Consider the following 20,122-nt stretch of genomic DNA (forward strand, 5'->3'; position numbering starts at 1 on the left):
TCTCTTCTTTATAGGAGCTCAAATGGTGAGCTGCGAGCTCTGTTGTTGTTCATTCAGAGCTGCTGGGCAGCTACTTTTGGGTCTGCTGCAGCAGAACTCATAAACTGCTTTTTGTTCCCAGGTGCTCTGTCCCAGGGATTTTCGGGCTAGCTTTTTAAAAATCATCCTTTCAACCAGGTTGTACTGCAAACTGGAAAACTGGTTTAAATATATTCTAAGGTTTAGACCATAAACATCATTTTTCTGATGTTCACGCCCATGCACTTGGTTTGTTTTACCCTGAGTGCCATGCCCTTAGGATCAGCTAGGAAGAAACAACCTTAGTATGAACTGTGCAAGAGATCCAGGGTACTTGCTGATTTTAAGGCCGTCTTTAGTACACAGTCCAGTATGAGCAATACAAGCAAATCCACATCTAACCTTAAACATGCTCTAAAATGTATGTGCTGTTGCATTGAGCAATCCTGGGAGATTCCCTGGCCTATCCTTACTGGTAGGAAAGATGTGTCATTATCAGGTAACAGATCCCCTGTGGCTCATTTTAAATGGTGAGGCTAGCACAGCATAATCTGTGGGGCTCTCTGATACCTTGGCATTGTTTACAGTTTTACTCCCAGACTATTTACCTCAATCCAGATTAGTTACATTTTCCCACCTGCCGAGTGATTGTCTGAGTCTATTCCAACCATTCGTATCTCTTTCCTCATGTCAACCTTTTACTTTCCTATAACTCTGCCTGGGCTCTCACTTTGCCTGAGTTGAATATGGCTATAGTGAATAAATTCCCTGCTGTTCTCTCTTTGGCTTTTTTGTTCAACATGATAGCCAGTCACTTGGCTTGAAGATGTTGATGTTCCTGTGGTCACTTTTGCACATAGCCTGCTTTGGAGAGGCTTAGGGAGGAGATAGATATAATCTGGATCTAGAAAGATATTGATAGCATGATAGCAAAATTGATAGGGTGATACCAAAGAAAATTAAACTTAACAGAAAAAAAGCTAACATGTTTTTCTTTTCTTAAATGAAGACATAATGAAATGTACAGACGTGGCTTAACTTACCTAAAGCCATTTTTTAGATTTCAAAATTCTCTCCTCACTTTAAGGTTATGACTATTCACATATATATATATATATATGTATGTTATACTTTTATGGTTTTATTTCTTTACATTTAACTCATATATCCATCACAAATTGATGATGGTAAATAGGAGAAATAGAGATTTAACTTTTTCTGAATACCCTTATAGAATTGGCTTAACACAAATTATTGAATAATCCACCATTTCCTCAATTGTTGAGTGTGGGCAGTGTGTCAGGGATTGTGTTAAACTGGAAATAAAAACATGGTTCCTGCCCTCAAGGAGCTATGCCTGGTGAGGAAGACTGATTAGTAAAAAGAGAATTAAGTGAAGTGGGATGAGCTCAATGATGGCATCAATTACAAATGCCACTTTATAATGTCTGAGGGTTCCCAGGTGGCAGGTTTTGATGTTGTGAAACGGTGGGTAGAGAGGACTTCTTGTAGGAGGGAACATCTGACTTTATCTTGACAAGTAAGTATAAACTGAGTAAACCTGAATTTAGAACAGGGAATTCCAGGTGAGGAGAAGCAGAGCCATGGGGGAACCTGAGATGATTGGGCAGTGTCATGCAGTGCTCTGAGGCCATTGCCTGGGTTAGGAGTGAGAGTAGCATGGGATGAGGCTGATGGGAATGCCTCATATTTCATATTTCATGTCATTTTAAACTCAGTGGGACCCATAGTTGGGTTTAAAGCAATAGAATGAAATAAGCAAAGCTGCTGTACAATAATTAAATTGTTGGTAGTTTGCATATTGAGTATTCTCAAGTGTACTACTTTTAATTCACAGCAGTGCTTATGATTTTGAATCGTGTTTGTCTGATTATTGATGGTTTCATATTGCCTTCTTCAAAAGAGGAAGGAAAAATTTATGTTTCATTAATTATATGAGGAGTTTCATGTGGAAATCTGAATTACCTTGCATTATAGTTCTGATTTAATGTTGCTCCACAGCAGTCCTACCCCTTAATTTCACTCAGCTTTGATATTTACACCCTTCAGTCTGACCATTTATATGAAGATGGAAATGTACACTAGTGTCCGTTTGGATCTTACACCTGGTCATGAGCCCACTACACTGAACTCAGATAAGTAATTAATGTATTACTGAATATCTGCCCAACATAAGTTCATAGATTCCAAAATCCTTAAACATTTGTCTCAGTGTTTTTTGTAAACACTCCATGAGGTCACTCTGGTCTTTATTATAACTTCTATATTACAGATGAGGAAATGACCACAGAGAGAGTAAATGACTTACCTAAAGCCATGCACAGTGAGTTAGGGGAGCTGCTGGACAAAAATGCTCTTGCTGTGCCTGGTGCTGCCTTTTTGCCTTTCAGTCCATGGTCAGCAGAGGTGGTGAGCTCCTCATGTTGGGTGTGAGACCGTGTTCTCGTTGTGGCAGGGGCTTGCACCTGAGCTTGAGCTAGGCATCCTGACCAGTGGATATTTTATGGAGTTCACACAGTTATTAAGTTCTTCCTTTAGAAAAGTCCTCAGAAGTTGGTATAGGTTGTCAAAGTCTACTTAGTCACTCCCTGTGAAAAAGCAGGTGCTTTTGGCAGACGACCAGGCTGTTCCCTGCCTCCAGCAACAACCCTTTATAGACTCTTTGATGCCACAGTTATTTCTAAAGCATTAAACACAGCACCAACAAATGCTTTCAATCAATTATCAGGTATGGAATATAGGCAATCAAAGCCATGTGGCTACCATTTTCTGAAATGAGTACACTTATCCCTCACCACAAAGGGAATCATCTGTAGACAGGCGATGCTTTTGGAAGGCTCTTTCTTAAGTCCCTTAAATACTTTTGCCAAGAGACCTCTCTTTCACAGTACAGGAAAAGGGCCAGTCTGGAATCTTGTATTTGATTAGAAACTTCCTGTCCTGACTGTTTGGGAAAACATGAAGATGTTCCACGGAAGTGGCTCAACATGGTCTCATACCTTTAGCAACACAAAGTTCATAGCATCAGCTGTCCATAGTTGTTCTTTGGGTTTAAAAAACAAGAAGAACCATGTACATGGCTCTTGGAATAGTGATATCAATTTATCCTTTCAAAGAAATGCCCAAGGTTGTAAATAACACAAGAAAACTTTTTAGTATATTTGTTTTTTTTGTTATTGTTGACAGGGTCTTGCTCTCTCACCAGGCTGAACTGTAGTAGTGCAGTGGTGCTATCTCAGTCACTGCAACCTCCCCCTCCCAGGTTCAAGTGATTGTCTTGCCTCAGCCTCCTGAGCAGCTGGGATTACAGGTGTGCCGCCGTGCCCGGCTAATATTTTTAGTAGAGATGGTGTGTCACCATGTTGGCGGCTGGTCTCAAACTACTGACCTCAGGTGATCCACCTGCCCCGGCCTCCCAAAGCGCTGGGATTACAGGCATGAGCTGCGACACCGGCCTTGTTTTTCTGTTTTGTTTTGTTTTGTTTTTGAGACAGGGTCTTGCTGTGTCACCCAAGCTGGAATTGCAGTGGCATGAACACAGCTCACTTCAGCCTCGTCCTCCTACACTCGAGGGATCCTCCTGCCTCAGCCTCCCAAGTAGCTGGGACTACAGGTGTGTGCCACCACACCCAGCTAACTTTTTATTTTTTTGTAGAGATGGAGTCTCACTATGTTGCCCAGAATGGTCTCAAACTCCTGGGCTCAAGCAGTCCTCCTGCCCTAGCCTCCCAGAGTGCTGGGATTACAGGCATGAGCCCCTGGCGTCTGGCCTTATTTTTCTGAATTTGAAAAAGTAATGTCTGTTAGTTGTAGAAAAAGAAAAGGTAAATTAAGAAAAATATAAATGTCTTAACCATGTCTTTTATTTTCTATATTCTGATGCTTTGATATCTGGGCCTTGCTGACTTTGGAGGGACTGTCCCTCCCAGGATTACCCAATACCTAGAGATAGTAGACAATTTGCCCTTGAATACACTTTTCAAATATAAACCAACTAGTCCAGAGCCCACTACCCAACCATCTCTTTTATTGAGCCCTTACAGTCTGGGCTTCTATTTGTCTAACCTAATCACCTCAGAGTCAGATACCAGATCTCTGTGAAGGGATAGCCCCTGTTCCCCAGAGTCTGCTGAAATTATTCGAAGTAGCCAATTCCAAGCTTGCTTAGCCTGCCTCACCTGTTCCTGCAGAAACCAGAATCAAGTCTCTTGCCCACAGTTCTCTCTCTTCCTCTAACTGACGCAGTGCTTCCCCTGTGGCACCCTCAGTGGTGTGGCGTGCACACTCCGCTTGGGAACAGCAAGTAACAGTCTACCTTTTCGATGGCAATAAATGTCTCCTGATTGGTTGACCCTACTTTATCTCAAATTTCTATTAATACATTATATTTTAAAACTAAAGTGAATAATATGCCATATAAAATTTAATATCTTTAAAGCATTTACTATTTCATAAATAATTTGAAAATATTGTATTTAAAGTCAGCAGAGGACTCCATCACATTACACCCTAATTTTTTTAGCCATTCCCTTGTTTGTCAAAGCTTTTAGATGGTTTTCAGGTTTACACTGCTGATGTATTTTTCCTAATTTCTTTGTACAAAAGTGTTTATGTATATCTTTAATAATTTTAGGATAAATTCAAAGAAATCGACTGCTAAATCAAAGGACAGCATGTGTTTGTGCCCCTGGATATAATTTTTCAAATTGCCTTCTGGAAACATATAGGATGTGCATCCCTAATCTAAAAATGCAAAATCTGAAGTGCCAAAAAATCCTAAACTTTTTGAGTACTGACATGACACCACAAGTGTAAAATTTCATACCTGACCTCATGTGACAGGTCAGAGTCAAAATGCAGTCAACGTCAACAAATTAGGCGTTGAAGGAACATACTTCAAAATAATAAGAGCCATGTATGACAGACCTGCAGCCAACATCATAATGAACAGGCAAAAGCTGGAAGCATTCACTCTAAGAACTGGAGCAAGGCAGCTGGGTGTGGTGGCTCATGCCTGTAATCCCAGCACTTTGGAAGGCGGGAGGATCACCTGAGGTCAAGAGTTCGAGACCAGCCTGGCCAACATGGTGAAGCCTCATCTCTACTAAGAACACAAAAAAATTACCTGGACGTGGTGGTGCATGCCTGTAGTACTAGCTACTTGGGAAGGCTGAGGCAGGAGAATCACTTGAACCCAGGAAGCAGAGGTTGCAGTGAGCTAAGATCATGCCACTGCACTCTAGCCTAGGTGACAGAGGGAGACTCCATCTCAAAAAAGAAAGCAAGAACTGGAACACGGTAAGGATGCTTCCTCTCACCACTCTTATTCAACATAGTCCTGGGAGTTCTAGCCAGAGCAATCAGGCAAGAGAAAGAAATAAAAGGCATCCAATAGGAAATAAGTCAAATTATCTCTCTTTGCTGTTAATGTGTCTCTACCTAGAAAATCCTGAAGACTCTGCTAAAAGGTCCTAAGCTGATAAATAACTTCAGTAAAGTTTCAGCCTACAAAATAAATGTACAAAAGTCAGTAGCATATTCATACTGCTAAGCTGAGTGTCAAATCAAGAGTGCAGTCTCATTCACAATAGCCATAAAAAAAAAAAAATACCTAGGAATACAGCTAACCAGGGAGGTGAAACATCTGTACAGAATTATAAAACACTGCTAAAAACATTCCATGCTCATGGGTAAAAAGAATCAATATTGTTAAAATGGCCATACTGCCCAAAGTGGTTTACAGATTCAGTACTATTTCTATTAAGCTACAAATATTATTTTTCACAGAATTATAAAAAACTATGCTAAAATTCATATGGAACCAAAAAATGAACTGAGAAATCCTAAGCAAAAAGAACAAAGCCAGAAACATCATACCAGCTGACTTCAAACTATACAAGGCAACAGTAACCAAAACAGCATGAGACTGGTACAAAAACAGACACATAGGACAATGGAACAAGTTAGAAAACCCAGAAGTAGAGCTGTACACCTACAACCATCTGATCTTCGACACAGTTGACGATAACAAACAATGGGGAAAGGAGTTCCTATTCAATAAACTGTGCTGGGATAACTGGCTGGCCATATGCAGAAGATTGAAAGTGGACCACTTCCTTTCACCACATACAAAAATCAACTCACGTGGATTAAAGACTTAAATGTAAGAACTAAAACTAGAAAAACCCTAGAAGAAAACCATTGTGGATGTATCCTTTGGCAAATATTTCATCATGTAGCCTCCAAAAGCAATTGCAACTAAAACAAAAAATAGGTAAGTGGGACCTAATTAAACTAAAGAGTTTGTACACAGCAAAAGGAACTATGAAAAGAGTAAACATGCAGCCTGCAGAATGGGGTAAAATATTTGAAAATGATGCATCCAAAAAGGTCAACTATCCAGAATCTATAAGGAACTTAACCAGCAAAAAACAACCATATTAAAAAATGTGAAAAGGACATAAACAGACGCTTCTCAAAAGAAGACATACATGCAGCCAACAAACATGAAAAATGCTCAACATCTTTAATCATTAGAGAAATGCAAATCAAAACCACAGTGAGATACCATCTCATGCCAGTCAGAATGGCTATGATTACAAAGTGAGAAAATAACAGATGTTGGCAAGGTTGTGGAGAAAAGAGAACACTCACACACTGCTGATGTGAATGTAAATTAGTTCAGCCACTGTGGAAAATAGTTTGGATGTTTCTCAAAGAACTTAGAACTACTGTCTAACCCAGCAATCCCATTGCTAGGGATATACCCGAAGGAATGTAAATTGTTCTGCCAAAAAGATACATGCACTCTCATATGTTCATTGCAACACTATTCACAATAGCAAATACAGGGAGTCAACCTAGATGCTCATCAGTGGTTGACTGGATAAAGAAAATGTGGTACATACACCATGGAATGCTACACAGCCGTAAAAAAGAACACAGTTGTGCCCTTTGTAGCAACATGGATGGAGCTGGAGGTTGTTATCCTAGGCAAATTAACACAGGAACAGAAAACCAAATACTGTTATATTCTCACTTATAAGTGGGAGCTAAACATTGAGTACACATGGATACAAAAGGGGGAATAATATACATCACAGCCTGCTTGTAAGTGGAGGGTAGGAGGAAGGGTGAATGAGGGTTGAAAAACTACCTATTGGGTACCCTACCTGGGTAACAAAACCATTTATATAGTAAACCCCAGCAACGTGCAGTTTATACATATAACAAACCTGCACATATATCCCTTGAACCTAAAATGAGATAGAAAAAAACCAAAAACCCCTCAGTGTTACATCCAGAGCCCTCCACGAGCTAGGGCAATCTACCTTTCAAGCTTGATCTCGCATCAGTTTTATGTTGTGGCCACCCATACTGATCTTGCTATCCTCCAATAGTCCCTATGTCTTCTTTTCTCTAAGTTGCATGTATGTCTTACAAAACATGATACTTAGAAAAGTTACTTACATAACATGATACTTAGAAAAGTTTGGAACAATATAGGAAAGTAGAAAGAAGAAAAATCCTTTGATTGGCTACTGAGATGAAACTCCTGGGAACATTTCATTGCTTTTTCTCTCCCTTGCAAATGGCATTATTTTTGTTTCTTGTTTTTTCATAGTCTTTCATCCTTTTTAAAAATTGATAATTACATAAGCATTTATTTTTTATTTCCTGGGGGAACAGGCGATGTTTGGTTACATGAATAAGTTCTTTAGTGGTGGTTTCTGAAATCTTTGTCTACCCATCACCTGAGCAGTATACACTGCCCAGTGTGCAGTCTTTTATCTCTCACCCCTTCCTCCCATTCCCTATGAGTCCTCAAAGTCCGTTGTATTATTCTTGTGCCTTTGCGTCGTCATAGTTTAGCTCCCACTTATGAGTGAGAACATAGGATGTTTGGTTTTCTATTCCTTAGTTACTTCACTTCAAATAATTGTTTCCAATTCCATCCAGGCCACTGCAAATGCCATTATTTCATTTCTTTTTATGGCTGAGTAGTATTCCATTATGTGTATGTATGTATGTATGTATGTGTATGTACACACACACACACACCCCACGCACACACACAATTTCTTTATCCACTTTTTGATTGATGGGCATTTGGGCTGGTTTCATATTTTTGCCATTGTGAATTCTGCTGCTATAAACATGCATGTGCAAATATCTTTTTTATATAATGACTTCTTTTCCTGTGGATAGATATCCAGTAGTGGGAAAATAAAATACTTAGGAATATACCTAACCAAGGAGATGAAAGACCTCTACAAGGAAAGCTACAAAGAACTGCTGAAAGAAATCATAAATGACACTGACAAATGGAAACACGTCCCATGCTCATGGACAGGTAGAATCAATATTGTGACAATTACCATATTGCCTAAAGCAATCTACAAATCAATGAAATTCCCATCAAAGTACCACCGTCATTCTTCACAGAACTAGAAAAAAAATCCTAAAATTCATATGAAACCCAAAAAAGAGCCCACATAGCAAAAGCAAGACTAAGCAAAAAGAGCAAATCCGCAGGCATCACACTACTTGACTTCACACTATACTGTTAGGTCATAGTCACGGAAACAGTAAGGTACTGGTATAAAAATAGGCACATAAAGCAAAGGAACAGAATAGGGAACCCAGAAATAAAGCCAAATACTTATAGCCAACTGATCTTCGATAAAGCAAACAAAAACATAAAGTGGAGAAAGGACACACTATTCAACAAATGGTGCTGATATAATTGACTAGCTACATTTAGGAGAATGAAGCTGGATTTTCATCTCTCACCTTATACAAAATTATCTCAAGATGGATCAAGGACTTAGGACTATGACCTAAACCATAAAAATTCTAGAAGATAACATCAGTAAAACCCTTCTAGACATTGGCTTAGGCAAAGACTTCAAGACAAGAACCCAGAAGCAAATGCAACAAAAACAAAGATAAATAGATAATTAAACAAAAACCTTCTGCACAGCAAAGGAAATAATCAGCAGAGTTAATAGACAACCCACAGAGTGGGAGAATGTCTTCGTTATCTCTACATCTGACAAAGGTTAATATCCAGAATCTACAAGGAATTCAAACAAATTAGCAAGAAAAAAACAATCCCATTGAGAAGTGGGCTAAGGACCTGAATAGACAGTCCTCAAAAGAAGATATACAAATGTCCAACAAACATTTGAAAAAATGCTCACCATCAGTAATGATCAGGGAAATGCAAATCAAAACCACAATGTGATTACCACCTTACTCTTGCAAGAATGACCATAATCAAAAAATAGTAGATGTTGGCAGGGATGTGGTGAAAAGGAAATACTTTTACACTGCTGGTGGGAATGTAAACTAGTACAACCATTAAGGAAAACAGATTCCTTAAAGGACATTTTCTGTATTTATAAAATTCATACGCATCATTTTAAATGATGGCATAGGATTTTACTGAATGCACTTGCTACCTCCTATTCATAGTGTTCTTGAAGCCTAAACTGCCTATCCAGAAAAATGTGTTCAGATGTTGCTCCTTTCCCCAAAACGGAATTAAGTGCCCTTATCTTTGTGTTCTTCCAGCACAAGCGTGTACCTCTATCTAGATCTAACTTCATTCTATATTTGGTTAATATGTCTGTGCACTTATACATGCACAAAAATATACATGATTATAAACTTCTTGAGAGTAGGTATTAACTCTTAACATTTTAAGGTATCTACCACCTGGATTAGGCTCTTAAATACTGTGAAATATAGAATAATTTTTAATCTCTGTTGAGCAAAAGCTTTTTCAAATGTAATTTATGTATAATACTATCTGTACTATGTATAATACCATCTATGCATGGCATAGTTCTTGAATAGTGCCAATTAATACTTCATTGCTATTTTTCGTGTGACTAAGCATCTTAATGTGTCAATAGTAAGAAACAATATTTGGTTTCCATTTTAGTGCATTAGCACAAACCTATAAAACAGTGACTGCTTGTCATTCTAGAAGGCTTTCCAGGATGCCAGATCCTGTACCACACAATGCCTTTTTTCCAAAGCAGACAATCAAGTGTCTTTTTTCTTCTGTGAAAGAGAAATGATAAAAGTGACGTAACGGTAGAAAGTAAGCCTCCTTGTTTGTGAAGTAGGGATAGCAGGGACTTCCATGTTTCTTGTTGCAGAAACGATGAAACGCACTGTGGCTTCAGCCCAGGAAGATGAAACTGGAAGTTCTGATTTCACATCTTTCAGATTCTCTTTTGGATGTCCGGGGTAATAAAGTGAATGTAACTTGGTCTCTGAACAAACCCACAATACTTGCTGTGGGGCCAGGCATGGTGGCTCATGCCCATATTCCCAGCACTTTGGGAGGTGGGAAGTTCGAGATCAACCTGGTCAACACAACAAAACCCGTACAGAATTTTTTTTTTTTTTTAATTAACTTGGTGTGGTGGTGTTTGCCTGCAGTCCCAGCTACTTGGGAGACTGAGACAGGAAGATAACTTGAGCCCAGGAGGCAGAGGTTTCAGTGAGCCATGATTGCACTACTGCATTACAGTATGGGCAACAAAGTGAGACCCTGTCTCAAAAGCAAACAAACAAAAACTCACTGTGTCAGGCACGTGCTAGGATTTGGGGATAAAGATAAAGAAGCCTGCTGTGGTCCTCAAAGGCTTTCCAGTATTGGAACATATAGCCTTATGAAAGATCTCATAAACCTTTCCTCTGCCACTTGTGTTGATTCCATGAGCTGAACACCATTGGAATCCAGAGGAGCAGGATCTTAATGAAGCAATAAATAGAAACAAATTAGCCGGGTGTGGTGGTGTGTGCCTGTAGTCCCAGCTACTTAGGAGACTGAGGAGGGAGGATGGCTTGAGCCCAAGAGGTGGAGGTTTCAGTGAGTTGAGATTGTGTGACTGCACTCCAGCCTGGGTTACAGAGGGAGACCCTGTCTCAAAAAAAGGAAAAAAAGAAAAGTACTAGCAGCAGTAAAATGTAAAAGAGAAGGCATTTAGCACTGAGAAGGGTACAGCATCATTTTTGTGGTATTCTTGACCAAAGTGCACAATCTAAATTTAGTCATGAGGGAATGTCAGACAAACTTAAGCTGGAGGACATTCTACAAAATAACTTCCCAGTACCCTTCAAAAGTCTCAAGAAAGACAAAAGAAGCCTAAGGAATGTAATGTAATGACAGATGAAAGGAAACGGAGGACAGGTGTCAGGTGCTAAATGCATTGTGTGATCATGGATTGGATCCTGGACCAGCAAAAGGACATTAGGACAACTGACAAAATTTGTATAAGATCTGTAAATTAGATAATAATTGTATATCGGTGTTAATGCCCTGATCCTGATAATTATGCTGGGGTTAAGAAAGACAGTATCATTTGGGGAATCTTAGTGAAGGGTATATGGGAATTTTTTACACTACTTTTGCCAGCCTGAAATTATTTCAGAATAAAAAGGTTAACAGCTTTATAATTAAAAATAAAGCAACAGCATTAACTCAGTGGCTTTTCCTGACACCTTAGGCTTCTACAATGGCTCACCAACAATGTCAATGCATTTTTGCTGGGCTAGTTACTTAATTAGCATCCACGGGCTTCTGGTTTTCAAACAGATTTCATGTACATTCTTACTTGATTCTGAAACAAATGTGGTTTGTCGGAAATTTCCTCCATCTTCAAGAACCAGGGTTGGTTATGTTAAGTGATTTGTCCAAAAAAAAAAAAAAAAAATTACTAACAAGGTAGTGGGTAGATGGGACCAAAAAGATTTTCTGGGTTTGGACTCTCAGAAGTTAAGAAGCAAATGCCATTTTCATTTATCAAGGAAGTAATTCAAATGTTTACACAGAATAAATTATTTTTAATCAAAAGTTATTTAAAAGATAATGAAAATTTATAGGAATTTTAATATATAACACACTATTGGCTATGAAAGTAGGTAATAGAACAAAAGTTTTAAAGTTTTATGAAAAATGATTTTTTCCCATCCTGCCATGGCTTCTGTGAATGTGTGTGAGCGTGTGCGTATATGCAGTGTGTATTTTCTTTCAAGCAGAATGTCAAATTCCAAATTTGAACCCTTTTGTAACTATGAGCCTACACCAAGTGGCTACTTGGCTTCCCTAGGTTATGACTTCCAAACAGCTGCTCATTTCTCATAATTTATTTTCCTCCTTGAAGAATTGATACAAAATAGTAGACCTTTGAAATATTGCAAGATTGATTACCATCAGCAGGGAGACAGACATAGAGTGGAGTGAGATTTAATGCTAATCTCTTTTTAAGTCAAATCATAAACTTCCTTTGTAAAAAGGCAATCACAATGTCTTTGTTTAACCTAAATTCTGTATTATTTTATTGAGTGTTAACACATATTACATTCACCACTGAGAAGTGACTCAATTTGGCGAGGAAAGACAATATCAAAATATTAAATCATATATCTCCAAAATGAGTTATATAAAAATGAAGCTGAACTTCAGTTCCTAACACATGGTCTCATCTTCTGCAGATATATTTGTGGAGGCAGAAAGTCAAGTAAACTTGAAGGTTAAAAATGAAATCTTTACTCCTTAAATTATGAGTCACCTCCTAAAAAAAATAAGAATCCACAGCATGGAGATTATTTCCAAAGAACAGATCCTTTCAGCTAAAACTAGTCTCACTAACTCAGATTTTCGTTTTGCTTATAGAAAGCCCTCTATTTTGAATGCACTTCTACTGATGTAGAGTCAATGGAACATAGCTAATAATAAGGCAATATTCCCCACCCATTAAAGAACTTAAAGATCCTTAAAGCTTCAGATTTTTATTTTGTGAAGAGAAGACTGTTCTGCCTGCCTAAATATAATTCACATTTCTTATTTAAAGGTTGATAAGGAAGTAGGCTAGAAACGTGAAGATCATGCTTCCCAGAATGGGAGACAAAAAAAAAAAAATCTTCATTTTATTTCTGTCTCTGAACTTATGTGAGGGAAAGAATGTGCTTACAGTGTGTGTTGGACGTAGAGGGAATGGCTGGGGTCTGGTATTCCGTATTCCAGGGTATGCTATGGTTTAATGGGAGTGAGATTTTCCTTTTGATTTGTCATTTGATAAAAAAAAAAATCTCTGCACTTTTTCTGTGGAGACAGATGGTATTCTGTCATTCAAAAGCCATTAGAATGAAGTCTAGGAGCTGAAACCATATTTGAGCTCATGTGGTATGTGTTGATTCTGAACTGGTCGCATTTAGAGAATCCAGGCCTAGAAGTCTTGAGATGTCATAGACTGGAAACTTAATTCCCAAGTGATCCACAATCACTGGTATAATTATTCTCCCCACTTGTTTATTCTGAGATCTATTATACCTGTGGAAATGGGAAAAATAATGTGTGTTGTTTAAAGAGTAAAGATATTGATCTGTCAGAGACGCAGAACATGAATTCCTTAGAAGTCCCTGTGCATCCCTCATGGTCACCCCCCACCCCACTTTCTTTTCCCAAAGAGAACTACTGTTCTGACTTTTGTCTTAACTACCCGTTGCTTTTCTGTGTAGGGAGATATCTCTATACAAAAAAACTCTAAAAACCTAAAAAATTGATTATTTTACTTTTTTTTAGTTTACTTGGTTTTGAACTTTATATAAATTATTTAAAACATGCAGTATGTTTTTGTGACTTTTTTCCTCTCAGCGTTATGGATTTGTGTGTGTGTGTGTGTGTGTGTGTTTTAATTTAGAAGACAGGGCCTCACTTTGTCACCGAGGCTGGAGTGTAGCATGCTCACTATAACCCCCAACTCTAACCCTCCTGCCTCAGCCTCCTGAGTAGCTAGGACTATAGGTGCACACCACCATGCTTGGCTGACCTTTAAATTTTATTTGTAGAGACAGTGTCTCACTGTGTTGCCCAGACTGGTCTCAAACTTCCAGCCTTACGTGATCCTCTTACCTTTGCCTTCCAAGTCTCCATGTTGGGATTATAGGCATGAACCACTGCACCTGACCAGCATTATATTTTTTGATTCATCCATGTTGAGTATAGCTGGATTTCATTTTTGCTGCTGTTAGTATTCCATTCAGTAAATAAGCAATATATCCATTTTGCTGATGGAAATTTAAAGTTTCCAGTTTTCTCAGGTTTTCTTTGTTGTTCAATTACAAGCAATGGTGCTAAGGCATTTCTTGTACCTGTCAGCTCATACACAGTAAGAATTTTTCCATATACCTAGGAGTGGAATACCGTCATATGTTATGTATGTGTTCACCTTTCTTAGGTAACGCAAAAATGGTTTCCAGAGTGGCTGTACCAATTTACATTCCTGCTAGCAGAGCATGAGCATTTCCGTTGCTCCACATCCTCACCAACACTTGATATTATCAAGTTTTTCAACTGTAGCCATCATATATTAGTGTATCAGTACAGTTTCTGGAGCAGTTTCCTGGTTACCAGTGAGATTGAGTATTTTTTCATCCATGTGTTGACAACTAGAATTTCTTGTATGAAGTGCCTATTCAAGTATTTTATCCAATTTTCTGTTGAGCCATTGGTCTTTTTCTTTTTTTTTTTTTGACATGGAGTTTCGCTCTTGTTACCCAGGCTGGAGTGCAATGGCGCGATCTCGGCTCACCGCAACCTCCGTCTCCTGGGTTCAGGCAATTCTCCTGCCTCAGCCTCCTGAGTAGCTGGGATTACAGGCACATGCCACCATGCCCAGCTAATTTTTTGTATTTTTAGTAGAGATGGGGTTTCACCATGTTGACCAGGATGGTCTCGATCTCTTGACCTTGTGATCCACCCGCCTCGGCCTCCCAAAGTGCTGGGATTACAGGCTTGAGCCACCGCGCCCGGCCTTTTGGTCTTTTTCTTAATTGATTCAAAGCCGTTCTAATCTAAATATTAACCTTTTGTTGTTTATATGTCTAACAAATATCTTTTCCCAGTTTGTGGCTTATGGTTTCATTCTCTTTATAGAATCTTTCAATCAACATTAACTTAAAGATCATCACATTTAACAATCTTTTCCTTTACTATTTTTACACTTTATGTCTTGGGAATTTCTTTCTATGAAATAACACAAAATACTCTCTCCTTTAGAGTTGTCTTAGTCCATTGGTGCTGCTGTAACAAAACACCTTAGGCTGGGTAGTTTATAAACAACAGGTAGTTATTTCTGACATTTCTAGAGGCTGGGAAGTCCAAGATCAAGGCACAGGCAGGTTCAGTGTCTAGTGAGGGCTGCTCCTTCTGCTTCTGCGATGTCATCTTCATGCTGCATCCTAACTTGGCAGAAGAGGCAAAGGAATGGAAAGGACAGACTTGTCCTCTCAGTCCTTTTATGGTGGCACTAATCCCATCTGTAAGTGTGGAGTGTGCATGGCCTAATCACCTCCTAGTGGCCCTACCTTTTAATATTATTGAACTGGGAATTAAGTTCCCCCATGAATTTTGGAGGGACACAAACATTCAAACCATAGCAAAAGTTCTCTATTTTTGTTTTTTACATTTAGGTCTCAAATCCAACTGGATTTGTTTTTGTATTTGGTATAACACAGGGAGTCCGGTTTCATTTCTTCCACGGAAAAAAGCAATTGGTCCCAGACCATTTATTAAAAAGTGATTTTTCTCCACATTGATGTGAAATATCACCTTTGATATTTAGCAGATGTGCATATATACATATCTGGACTCTTTGTTCTCTTCCATTTATCTATCCTCATACCAGCATTACACTGTCTTAATTATTGCGGTCTTTTTTAAGTCTTGAGGTCTGATAGGGCCAGTCTTTCACCTTTTCCTTGACTATGCATGACCCATTGCTCTTCTATATACAGTTTGCATAGTTGTATATTCCTCTCGAAAGGGTCCACCAAAAATTAAGTATTTTGAGAGGAATTGTGCATTTATTTTAGGAGAATTTACATCTTTAGCATATTGAAGCCTCCAATTCAAAAGCCTCGCATATCTTTCCATTTATTTGGATCTTTTAAATGTTTGTAAATAAAGCTTTATAGTTTTTTTCCATAAAGACCTTACACATTTATTTGATTTATTCTTTAGATACTATGTATTTTTGAGATTATTATAAATTCTATGTTTTAAGTATCATTTTCTTACTACTTGTTACTTTGGATAGAAAAGCAATTAATTTTTATGTATTGATTTATATACAGCCAACTTGATATATCCTCTAACTTTAATGATTTATATGTTGATTATTTGGGGTTTTTTATGTAGTCAATTATATTATTTCCCAATAAGAGAAAAGCAATTTTATTTCTTAATTTTATATTTCATTTTTATTTTTCTTGCCTTACTCTACTGTGAGGTCTTATAATATAGAATTAAATAAGGGTGTTCTTGTTTCTGATCTTAAAAAGAACACTTTCAATATTTCTTCCTTAATATTTCTGCATTTATTGAAATGCTTGTGTAGTTTTCCATTTATCTATTACTGTAGTAAGTTATATTAATTAATTACTAATATGAAGCTACTCTTGCATTTCTAGGATGAAACTGTCTTAGTCATAGCAGATGATTAGTTTTATACATTTCTGAATTTTGTTTGACAATATTTTGTTAAGATTTTGTATTTTTTTTGTGAATGAGATTGGCCTGTAATTTTCCTTTTGAGGTTTTAATACCAAAATTATGTAAGCCTCATTGACAAAGAAAAGTTGGGGGTCAAGGTAGTCCCTCTTTTTTCATATAGTGAAATAGTTTGTGTAAGGAAGAATATAGGAATATTCAGGTTTTTATTTCTTTTTGTTTCAATTTTGTAAGTTAAAATTCTGTAGAAAATTTCCCATTCCTTCTAAATTTTTAAATATTTAGCATGATTTTCAATGATATTTTATCTTTTAAATTAATAGAGAATCTAAATTATGACCCCATATTCATTACTATTTTTATTTGTACACTTTTTTTCTTTGAAAAACCTTGCCATAAAGTTGTTAGCGTTTCCAATCAGTTGGAAGAAACTGTTTAGCTTTTTTGATCTGCACTCTTATGTGTTTATATTCTATTTCATTATTTCAGGTCTTATTTTTATGATTTTCTTTTTTCCAGTTATTTGGATTTATTTTACTGATCTTTTTCTGATTTCTTAAATTATTAAATTTCAATCTTTCTTTTTTTAAACACTGTTAAAATTTCACTCTAAGTAATGCTTATGCATCTCCACACATTTTTATGTGTAACGTTTTTATTATTTAATTCCAAATATTTTGTAATTTAACATTTGAATTTCCTCTTGTCTCATGAATTCTTTGTGGGTTTCTTAATTTACAAAGTTATAGGGATTTTCTGGTTATCATTTTGTTACTGGCTTCCAACACAATTACACTGTAATCTGAAAGTTTTTTATCTATGATATCAATTTGTCAAAACCTTTGAGACTTGGTTTTTGGTCCAGTATATTGTCAGTTTTTATAAATGCACCATAGTTGGCCAAAAACAATTAACACTGGTGTTTCAAGCTGCTAGGCATAGTGGTCCATATATGTCTATTATTATCAAGTTCACTGATTGTGTCAATTAAATCTTCTGTGTCATTATTTTTAGTACTTGATCTGTCAGTTACTGTTAAAGATGTGTTAAAAATCTTTCACTATTATTGTAAACTTATTACATTCTACTTGTAAATTTGTTATATATTTTCAATCTGTGTTATTAAATACAAATTACTTTAAACTTTTTATATGCATTTTAATATGAGAAGTATAGTTAATTACAGGACTCAAATTTAGACTATAGGTTATTTTGGTTCAGTGATTCTGATTTTTATATTTTGTAAAACATTTAATAAACCTCACTTGAGGCAAAAAGGATTTTTTAAAATCACACTTAGCAATTCAGAGTTAAAAATATTACTGATGTCTCTTGACCTTGTTAACCCATTTCTGGGATACTATCCAAAATAACCAGAAGTAGATAAAACACTTTATATACCAAAATATGTATTTGTACTGGCAAATAAAATTAAATGTAGATTTTAGCAATAGGAGAGTGGTTAAATAACTGGACACAGCTACATGATAGTGTATTATGCACACATTAGAGTCATCTATAAGAATTTGTGATAAAACTGGAAAGTTATTATGTCACAATGATACATAAATAAAGCTGACCACAGTTGGCCCCTCTTACCTGTGGGGGATACATTCTGAGACTCCCCAGTGGATACTTGGCTGCAAATAACATACCAACCTCTACATATATGAATTTTTCCTGTACATACATACCTATCATAAAAGTTTAATTTGTAAATTCAGCACAGTAAGAGATTAACTACAATAATTAATAATAGAACAATTATAATATTATGCCAGCACCATTACTGTTGTGCTTTAGGGCCACTATTAAGCAAAATAAGGGTTCTTTGAACACCAACACTGTGGTACCGCCATAGTGGATCTGATAACGAAGCCAGCTACTCAGTAACTCAAAGGCAGGTGGCATATACAGCGTGGATATACTGGACAGAGGGATGACTATGGTGTGAGATTTCATCATGCTACTCAGAACCATGTGCAATTGATAACTTATGAATGATGTATTTCTGGAATTTTCCATTTAATATTTTTAGACAGAAGTTGACTGCAGGTAACTGAAACCACAGAAAGCAAAACTGCAGATAAGAGGGACTACTATATACTGTATGATTTCAATTACCTTAATGATAACTATAGAAAAAAATTCTAAGAAGAAATATCTCAAAAGGATTGTAACATTGGTTGGTGTAACATTGGAATTGTAACATTAGAAAAAAAAATTTGTTTTTTCCTCTTTCTATTTTTCTGTGTTTCTGCATTTTCTACCATATTCAAACTTCTTTTATATGGGGGAAAAGCCTTAAAGACATGGATTAACAAATGCATATTTAATTAATATTTGAGTGTACATAATTAGTCTTTCATCCTGTGTTATGTTGGTTTTGGCTGGTGTGTGTGTGTGTGTGTGTGTGTGTGTGTGTGTGTGTGTGTATTTCAGAAGGAGTCTCGCTCTGTTGCCCAGGCTGGAGTACAGTAGCATGATCTCAGCTCACTGCAACCTCCACCTCCCAAGTTCAAGGAATTCTCCTGCCTCAGCCACCTGAGTAGCTGGAATTACAGATGCCCGCCATTGTGCCTGGCTAATTTTTGTACTTTAGTAGAGATGGAGGTTTTGACATGTTAGCCAGGCTGGTCTCGAACTCCTGACCTCAGGTTGATACACACACCTCAGCCTCCCAAAGTGCTAGGATTAAGGCATGAGCCATCGTGCCTGGCCTTGGCTGATATTTTTAAAATATCAAGATAGAAAAGTCATTTAAAATGTGTGATATGGATATGTACAAAGTAAAAGTTAATAGTTAAACTAAAGATCTTGTTTTACTCTGCTGCCCATAGGTAAAGTGTTGAGAGAGGAGAACCAGTACATTGCTCCTGTGGTTTCTAGCTGCATGAGTCCAGGAACAAGACCAACAGTTATGGGATCCTTCAGCTCACACGTGACAGAGTTTCCACGAAAACGCAAAGGAAGTGATTCAGACCCATCCCAGTAAGTGAATTTGTTCCTCTAACCTGGTGAGATCTTTGACTCTCTGAGAAGAGGAAAATATTCCTTTTAAAATCATTAATTATTTCCAAGTTCATGGTAACATTTAGGAAGAGGAGATTACTTATCTGCTCAACTGCTACCTTTGTCAATGACTGACTTGGAACTTTTCCATCCAGCTCTGAAGAAAGGTATTTAGGAGGGTCAGCTGGAATCTGAAAGAGACGTAGGAACATGAGTTTAATTTGAGTAATGTTTATGATTATGGCAAGATAATTGCCTTCCTTATTAAAATACTTATAAACACGAGGAGAACACCTTGCATGCTTGACTTAAAATAATAATTACTACTTCTCACCTTACTCATCATGTATAGGGTAACCAACCCTTGGTTATCTGTAGTCAGTTTAAAAATATACAACTCTTATTTTCCATATTTATTAAGTCAAATTGATAATAAAGTCAATGTTGAGAATACCCACTATCTTCTTATTTATTTTTGTTACCCCTGAACCTTCAGTCCTAAATATTCTTTTTTTTTTTTTTTTTTTTTTTTTTTTTTTT

The 20,122-nt window shown here is 37.1% G+C and overlaps 1 protein-coding gene across 3 annotated transcripts in view; it reads left to right on the plus strand.

The window, feature by feature from the left end:
• Window positions 1–20,122, plus strand: part of ARNTL2 (aryl hydrocarbon receptor nuclear translocator like 2) — an 82,428-nt gene that overhangs the window by 21,267 nt on the left and 41,039 nt on the right. For all 3 annotated transcript variants that reach the window (XM_017507062.2, XM_017507063.2, XM_037730894.1), the window contains exon 2: window positions 19,411–19,561. In XM_017507062.2, the coding sequence (XP_017362551.1) occupies window positions 19,411–19,561 (151 nt within the window). The remainder of the gene's footprint in view (window positions 1–19,410; window positions 19,562–20,122) is intronic.

Source organism: Cebus imitator, unplaced genomic scaffold (genome assembly GCF_001604975.1).
Source record: "Cebus imitator isolate Cc_AM_T3 unplaced genomic scaffold, Cebus_imitator-1.0 Scaffold367, whole genome shotgun sequence".
Lineage (NCBI taxonomy): Eukaryota > Metazoa > Chordata > Mammalia > Primates > Cebidae > Cebus > Cebus imitator.